Below are 9,095 nucleotides of genomic sequence, written 5' to 3'. Positions count from 1 at the left end.
TTTTTAGCATGTGCTGCCGTTTAGATCAATTTCTCGCAGGTATGGAAGTAGTGGAAGACGTGCGTTGTGCGGGGCAACATGCGCGAGGTGCAAAGGCGACGTGCGCAATGCGCGGGTGCTGCTGCGACGTTGGGCGATGGTGGCGCTGAGGCTATCGGCTGGTTAGGCTAGGGTTTACACAATTGGGCCCTTTATTGGGCCAAATGTATTAGGATTAGCCCAAATGTAAATGGACCGTTATTTTATTTTATTTATTTTTAGCCAGGCCAAAATTGGCCTATTACAATATCGATTACATCAGAAATCCTTCTATTTTTCCTTATGTTTATGGCTTTAATCTTATGTATGATATATATAAGACATCATTTGCGGGGTATCCAAAATACTTGAACTCGTGTCCGCGTAACAATTGTCAACTGGCCCTCAATTATACTCGAACCCATGACCTCATCACGATCACCGATTGAGACCTCCACCGAGACTTCGACCCTTGATCTTATTAAGCACCGTCACCCCAAAACCTTGATTTTCCTAAGATGAGTTTATGAAGTGATGGTCCTATCCCACCATAACATATGAAATATGTGTTATAAAGCACGTTATCACATTCAACTCCTCAAAACTACCTATGAAATTTTGCAATTCCAATCGAAAACCTTAAAAACCTAAAACCTTAAACCTAAAGATATTAAAAGCTCTAATTTCCCCAATTAAAAGAAAAAACCTAAAACCTTTATTTAAAAATAAAAACGGCATATACATATAAATAAGCATAATTTCCCAAACTAATAATAAAATATTTAACCAAAAAAAATTTTTTTGAGCAGTAGTTGGTGCATTCCCTAACATTTTAATTTCAAAAGACCGACATCAAAAACCGTCGATTTTAGGATTTTCTTTCTCATTAGGCTACTCTCGTCACTAAGAACTTTAGGCTTGGACCATGGAAGACTCTGCTGGAGGCGCATCATTACGGTCGGGTCCCGACGGGAAGAAGCGGCGTGTGACATACTTCTACGAGCCAACGATCGGCGACTACTATTACGGTCAGGGTCACCCGATGAAACCCCACCGGATTCGTATGGCACACAATCTCATCGTCCATTATTCTCTCCACCGTCGGATGGAGATTAACCGTCCTTTCCCCGCCGGTCCCGACGACATCCGTCGCTTTCACACCGAAGAGTATGTGGACTTCCTCAACGCCGTCACCCCCGATTCCATCTCCGACCCCGCTTATTCTCGCCATTTGAAGCGTTTCAATGTCGGAGAGGATTGCCCCGTGTTCGATGGGCTTTTTGGTTTCTGCCAGGCCTCCGCTGGTGGCTCCATTGGTGCCGCCGTTAAGTTGAATAGAGGGGATGCCGACATCGCCATCAATTGGGCTGGTGGATTGCATCATGCTAAGAAAAGCGAGGCTTCTGGGTTTTGCTATGTTAATGATATCGTGCTTGGGATTCTTGAGCTCCTGAAATATCACAGGGTAATATGATTTTCTTTTCTTAATGAAGTAGCTAATGTTCCTGGTTTAGTTTAGGGTTACTCAGCTTCCTTGAAAAAGAACAAAACCTTATTAGTATGCAATTGGATAGTTAGAAAATGTCTAAACCAAACATAACCAACAGACATTAATCCCGATATATTTGGGGAAAAAAGAACTTTTTACATCGAGTAAATGGATCTTCCTCATAATAATTTCATATCATTATTTATCATCTTCAACTATATATTCTTTTGTCTCCCCTTTAATCATTTACTTTAAACGACCATAAACCAATTTCTCCATCTTACTTTGAAGGAGCATCCTATATGGGAGCTATGTTATCTTGGAGATGAATATCCTCATTCCTAACCTTGTACTTCCCAATCCTATCATACATCCATTTTAGCATTCACAACACGGTTACACATCTTTTATATGTTACTTCTTGTTAGCTGAACATTTAGTACGATAAAGAAAAATAGGTTTGACAGCCATCCTAGAGAACAACATCAAATTCAAAGGTACATTACAATCACACATAACTTATTTCTCACTTGACCTAATTCACCCGGTCTTGATCATATGGTTAATATCAACTGTCTGTTTAAATTTTTTCTATTATGCTTTGGTACGTGGACTCTTCAAAGGCTACCATACCTATGTCCAACTCTTCATTGATAGGATAGGAGACAGAATACGTATCCAGTGCTTCATCACAAAAGGCATATGTCCAACACTTCAAAGGCCACCATACCTGTGTCCAAGATGCTCGTGTGACCCCCTTTTGCTCCACCATTTGATTCTAGGATCTAGGATATGTCTCACGTTCTTTTATGTCTTTCTGAAATGAACATCCAAAACTAGAAGTCGATGTTGCATGGCTACATTCACCCCTGGTATCACCTTACAGTTTATGCAACAACTTTTTCCTACCCTTCTGGTTAGAAATAAGCTCCTTTAACTAGGATTCCTTCCACCTCTATAAGTCATCTGGTGGGTTATACAGGTGAGGTGGCATAAATTCAAATTTGGCCCTTGAACCTTACAAATTGAATCATTTTGACTTATTTTATTTTATTTGGATCAATTTGGCCCTCAAGTTATAAATTCCAGTAAATTTAATCTACATGCTATGTTTATTTTATTTTACCAATTTAGCCTAAATTTAATTGAGACATTAAAATTTTTGTCAGTTTGGCTTAAATCTTTGTCACATGCTCACACATGACTGGTTCTGTTAATTTGAAGTGAAAATGACAATAATAATTGCATGATTGTCAAATTGACCTAAATGAAAGAGTAGGATGCATGGTTCAAGGGAGAAACTTGTATCTATGCAATATTTGATTTAGTTTATTGGTATTTATTATTTGACTTTGCATACTGACATGTTTTCCTGGAAGTAACCCTGGTTTTCACTATGATTTTGGCAGTTGACTTTCTTTTTGAGTTATCTGTAGAGTTGTTACTTCTCAAGGGAATATTGGTACTTCTCTCTGAAATAATAGCTGAATTATGATGGGATTGCAAAGGCAAAAGCTTCTATGTCTTGCTGAATGCAAATTCTTAATACTGTGTTTTATTGTTCCATTCTGTGATTATACTGTTGTTCTTGTCTTACTGCTCAATTCATTTAAAGAACATATTATGCAAGCTCAAGAACTGTAACTTCTTATTTGAGTCATCTCTTTCCCACTTGATCCAAAGGAGTGCTTCAACTAGAAGGCAGAACTTTGTAACTTATTCTCATGTTAAATTTCCATGAATGCCAAGAGTTATGATGATGTTCTTAATGGACTTACATTTAAATACCTGAGTTCAATGTCCTTGTGCAGCGTGTGCTGTATGTAGATATTGATGTTCATCACGGTGATGGTGTAGAAGAGGCATTTTACACCACTGACAGAGTTATGACTGTGTCTTTCCATAAATTTGGGGATTTCTTCCCAGGGACTGGACACATCAGGGATGTTGGGGTGGGTAATGGCAAATACTATGCCTTGAATATTCCCTTGAATGATGGGATGGATGATGAGAGTTTTCGGGGTCTATTTCGTCCTATCATCCAAAAGGTCATGGAAGTGTATCAACCAGATGCAGTTGTTCTTCAATGTGGAGCAGATTCATTGTCTGGTGACAGATTGGGTTGCTTCAACTTGTCTGTGAAGGGCCATGCTGATTGTCTTCGCTTTCTTAGATCTTTCAATGTTCCCCTAATGGTCTTGGGTGGAGGAGGGTATACTATCCGCAATGTTGCCAGATGTTGGTGCTATGAGGTCTCTTTCTCACAATTCTAGCAAAATGTTGTAAATATCATTGCTGATGAAATTTTCTCCCTCTAAATTGCTTCTTTTGCTTCATTTCAGACAGCTGTTGCAGTTGGGGTTGAGCCTGATAATAAGCTGCCTTATAATGAATATTATGAGTATTTCGGTCCAGATTATACACTTCATGTTGAAGTGGGCAGCATGGAGAACCTGAATGCACCTAGAGATATGGAGAAGATAAGGTAAGCTCATACATAAAAAAAAAAATTAACGAATGGATTAACTAAACTTTGTGCTTGCTTATCAAGTAATATTTCAAATGTGGTGTATAGTTTTCTATCTTCGCTTTTAGTATGGCCACAAACCTTTGCTCACTCTTGTTACCATATTCTAATCAAATTTTAATTTGGTGTACCCCTTTTTCAGGAACATGCTATTAGAGCAGCTTTCTAGATTATCTCATGCACCCAGTGTACCTTTTCAAACAACACCATCCACCATCCAACCGCCCGAGGAGGTTTGTAGCCAACAACAAATTACTTTTAACTATTTTTCTATATATTATTTGTAACAAATTCTCTCTGTTTTTTTATCTTACATGAAAGATTCTTTTTTGGCTGTAGGCCGAGGAGGACATGGATGAAAGACCAAAACCTCGCATATGGAATGGGGATGATTATGAGTCTGATCCTGAAGAGGATGAGAAACCTTTACGCAGATTCTCCAATTCTGATGTAATACAACTTACAACAGATGCTGATATGAGGTACGGGTTTGTATCTTATAGATTTTACTATTTCTTGTCCAAGATTTAATTCATTAACCGCAGTCAAAGTTAAATGGTTATATGTACGGTACTCTTTTACCATCACTATTTCATGAGGTGAAATTCCATTGTTAATAGGCAACCTGTGCTTCTTGCTTGATTGTCATTTCAGTTGATCTCTAAATGTTTTAGCATCTTAGGTAGTTGGTTAGGGAAGTTGAAGTTCTGGGTTTGGCAAATCTAATACGTATAGTACTTAAGTAGTTCCTTTCATTCCTTGCTTCCTCGGTTTCCTTGTAAATGGTTCATCAAAAGAAAGCCCTCTTGCTTTATGTGTGAGCATCTGTACTATCTCAGCAGATTCGAGTTTGGGGCTTGTGTGGCATGGGCCTGGTTGGAACAAGGGTAAAGAGGGCTCTTAGTTTTTGCACATCATACATTTAAACTGCGTTTTACATGCTTTTGGATTGATAACAACATATATTGAAGAGCCTTCTTAACTGTAATGCTTAGCTTGTTGTAGGAGCTAATAAATGTTGTAATTTTTCAGGCAGGTATCACAAGATTTGAAAGAAGTGAAAGCAGAAGAACAACCACCGGCACCTTGACAGTGAAGGATTGGTTGTACTTCATCTTGGTGTCTGTATAATTTGAAGTTGGGCATTTTTTGACGTTACTTGCAAGCAATTCTTTGATCCATTAGGGTAGGAAAGTTAGGTAATTTAGGTCCCTCTTGTTTGGCACAATGTGTCAGAAGAATCAAAGATGCAATGGATACAATGGCAGTAGAGTATCAATATAAGACTAAATGGCTTTTGATACATCAAGTAAAGCTGGTTTTATTTTGCCCTAAACATTTTATTAATTATTTACTTTATAGTCTCTGGTGATGAGTAACTGAAATTGAACAGAATCGCTGCCTTGAATCAAGTTTAATATTATACTCCATGCATAGGTTAAGTTTATTTATTTATTTATTTATTTTATATGATGCACATTTTAGTTGGTCATATCATAATTTTATTTATTTTGTTAATAACCATCTATAAAGAAATTAAATTTTTAATTATAAAATATTCAATAAAAATGTAAATATGGTTTACATAATTATGCTAGAAAAACAAACTTGTTCTTATATTTTTGTGCTGATTGCTATCATAATAAAAATAATTCTTTGGAGATAATTATTCCTCATATTTTGGTACTAATTGCTAACTCAATAAAAACCAATTCTTTAAAATTAGTAATGCCCAATAAAAGTAAATTGCCCTTTTACATCTTGATACAATATTCAAATTCCTTCTTATAAGTTTAGTGTTAATATATGTTTTATTTCTACTTAAAAAGAGTTAAATTTTTTTTATTTTAAAAATATCAATCTAGTCATTAAAATCATGAGTATTTTTTATTAAAAGTTGCCAACTTAGTACTTGAATTTGTATTTCATCACACATTTTCATTATCTTTTGCATTAACAATGTTAGCTTGTGTTGATATGGTATTGATAGTCAATCACACAGAGACACGCGGTAGCCTCCTATTATGACACGTGGTGGGCATAAAAGTAAAAATAATCTTTAAAAATATATATAATTTTTCACATCAAGAATGAAGTAGAAAAATAGTCGTCTAAACATCTTCATTTTAGATTATTTTATTATTATTAGTTTTATGTTTTTAATAAAATATTATGTTTTTCCATATAATTATTATTTTGAAATCAAAAAATATATAATCATCTCATTCAAGATCGCGGGTTGTTGGTTCAAACATTTCAAAATTTTAAGACGAGTAGGCAAATGCCTTGTACTACCATCCTACAACCGTCCAATTTTCGCTTCACAGTCATTTCAAAACAAAATTGCTATCTTAAATCACCACAGCCCCGCCCATAATGAATTATTAAAATGAGCATGCGGTCGAATGCTTAACCACATAACCAACTCGAGTTGGTAATCCATCGATACAATTTTTTCTTAAAGTTTGTTTTTGATGGTCCCCTTGCTCTTAAATAAACCATTGATCCGTAAAACTCAAATTATAAAGATCACAATCAGTTAGTGCCACCTGAAACACCTCCACCCATCTTTCCTCGTGAGCTCAACTACCTTTCTTATCAAAGGAAAAAGTAATCTCATGATTAATTTTTTTGTTATCATCCATGATAATTAGAGGTGAGTAAAAAAACTCTTAAATTAATTAAACTAAAATGAATCGAATCAAATTAATCGAAATAAATTTTTAGTTTAATAAGTCTCATGTTCGGTTTAATTAATTTATTCGGTCAATTTTTTATTTTAATATCTCAAACCGAATAAATATTTTACTATTAAACCTAAAATTCATTTGTTAACAAAAACCAAATAAATATCTAAATACTCAATACACATAAAATCCAACCCAACTAAATTTAAAAAAAAAACCCAAATAAATACTCAATTGGACAAATAAAAAATATATATTTGTTAACAAAAGAAAATAAATTATAAAAAGTTTAAATTGCACCATAAACTCAAAAGTAAGAAACAGTAAAAAATTACGAGTAAAGTGACAATTACAATGATTAAAAAAACTGGCACTCTTATGAGTAAACTTTATGGGTAATATAATCTAATAACTCATGTTTAATAAAAAAAATGTATATATATTGTTAGATTAAAATTAAATTAAGTATGAATTGTCATCTATGTTAATTTATATAGAACGGTAATTGAAATTTTTATTAGACATTGGCACAAATTTGAATTGTGATATTTTTATTTTATCAAAAAAGTATGAATTATCTTTAAGATTAAAAAATATATATTAATACATCAACCAAATTGAGGGTCATATGATTATTTATTAGTAATTTTGTATAAATTCACTAAAAATAAGATAAAATAAAATAAAAATAAATATTAAAATGGCAAAAATGAATAAATTGATCGAACCAAATTAAACTTTTTCAATTCAATTTATTTGATTTTAGCACTATAATTGACTCAATTTATTCGGTTTTATTGGTTTAGTCGGTTTATTCAATTCTTGGCATAAAAAATCTGAACCAACTGAATGAATACCCCTAATGGTAATGATTGATCTGTCACAACTGCTTCAATAATGGACAAGATTTTGAACGAAATCTTTATCAGGTAGAGGTGCTCATGGGCCGGGCGGCCCGACGGCCAGCCCGAAATATGGGAGGGTTTGGGTAAAAATATAGGTCCGAAATATGGGCTTGGGCAAAAAATGAGGCCCGATTAAAAAACGGGCCGGGCCTTGGGCACCACTTTTTTGGCCCGAGCCCAGCCCGGCCCGGCCCGGCCCGAATATAATAAATATTTTTATTTTTTTAATTTTAAAATACTTTTAAAATACTTTTTTTAAAATTTTTTAATTTTAAAATATTTTTAAAATATTTTTTTAATTTTTTTTTAATTTTAAAATATTTTTAAAATAATTTTTTTAATTTTTAAAATAATTTTTTGGTATTTATTTAAAAAACGGGCCGGGCCTGGCCGGGCCCGGGCTTATGAATTTTTTCCCGGGCCGGGCTTGGGCAAAATTCTAGGCCCATATTTCGGGCCGGGCCGAAATTTTTTCTGGGCCCGGCCCGGCCCATGAGCAGCTCTATTATCAGGTGCCTCATAAAATCATGTAAAACGCCATTTGCTACCTTCAACATCATTTGAAAACTCAAATTTTGCATGCGGGTTTAAAAAACTCCGGCCTTTTTTATATAAATAACCCAAAAATATTAATTAATTACGAAAATAACTTGGAGGAAAAATTATTAACGAAAATGACTTGTTTGCTATAGTACAAGTTGATGCCGCCTGACCAACCGACAATATCACCCCATTTTTCCCCTAATCTTGACCCAATCATCAGTTTTAACAAAAATGGTTCCGTCACCGTGTCATGCGGCACCCGTATTTATTTTTCAAAATACCCATGAAAAATACAGGTATTCACGGTGGAGGAAAAAAGGGAAAAATATTTTTTTAAAGGGTGCTGCCTGGTCCAATTTTTTTAAAATTTTGTCAGTGAAAGAAAAGGAAAAAAAATAATTTTTTTTATTAGTGCCACCGATGGCAGATTGTTAGAAAAAAATTTTAATAGGTGTTGTCGGTGTGTCAAGCAGTACCAATATTTTTTTTTTGAAAAAAAAATAGTTGTGAAGGGGAAAAAGAGGCTGGAAAAAAATTATTAGTAGTATCGTCGACATGTTAGACGACACCATCCAAAATATATAACCCTATCCTAGCCAAAAAACTCTATCTGTTGAATGTTTTAGTTTTTGTTAAAGTTTTTGGTATCTGTTTAAAAGAGAAAGAAGGAAAAAAAATTGTGTTTGGTAGGAGGGGAGAAAAGAAAGAAAAAGAAAAAGGAAGATTTTTGTTTTAAATTTTAAAAATCAAGTTCGAGTTTATAATGTTAGTTAATAATTATTTGTATGTAATTATATTTTTTAATAGGAGGTATTGTTTTTTAAATAAAAGCTAATTATTTATTTTATAGATATTGTATCGAAGATAAATAACAAATTCTTCGTATACGTTTATTTCGAGGGAGTAATTTTACAAACAATAGTTGA

General features: G+C 34.1%; 1 protein-coding gene across 1 annotated transcript; it reads left to right on the top strand.

The window, feature by feature from the left end:
* Positions 1-773: 773 nt before the first annotated feature.
* On the top strand, positions 774-5,481 carry LOC107949697 (histone deacetylase 6). The gene is made up of 6 exons (XM_016884432.2): positions 774-1,483; positions 3,319-3,759; positions 3,850-3,992; positions 4,177-4,267; positions 4,374-4,516; positions 5,067-5,481. The coding sequence occupies exons 1-6, from the start codon at positions 944-946 to the stop codon at positions 5,122-5,124; spliced, it is 1,416 nt and encodes a 471-aa protein (XP_016739921.1). The 5' UTR covers positions 774-943; the 3' UTR covers positions 5,125-5,481.
* The last annotated feature ends 3,614 nt before the right edge of the window (positions 5,482-9,095 follow it).

Source organism: Gossypium hirsutum, chromosome D03, assembly GCF_007990345.1.
Source record: "Gossypium hirsutum isolate 1008001.06 chromosome D03, Gossypium_hirsutum_v2.1, whole genome shotgun sequence".
Taxonomy (NCBI): Eukaryota; Viridiplantae; Streptophyta; class Magnoliopsida; order Malvales; family Malvaceae; genus Gossypium; species Gossypium hirsutum.
Note: the sequence above shows the minus strand (reverse complement) of the source record. Positions and strands in the feature narration are given on the sequence as shown.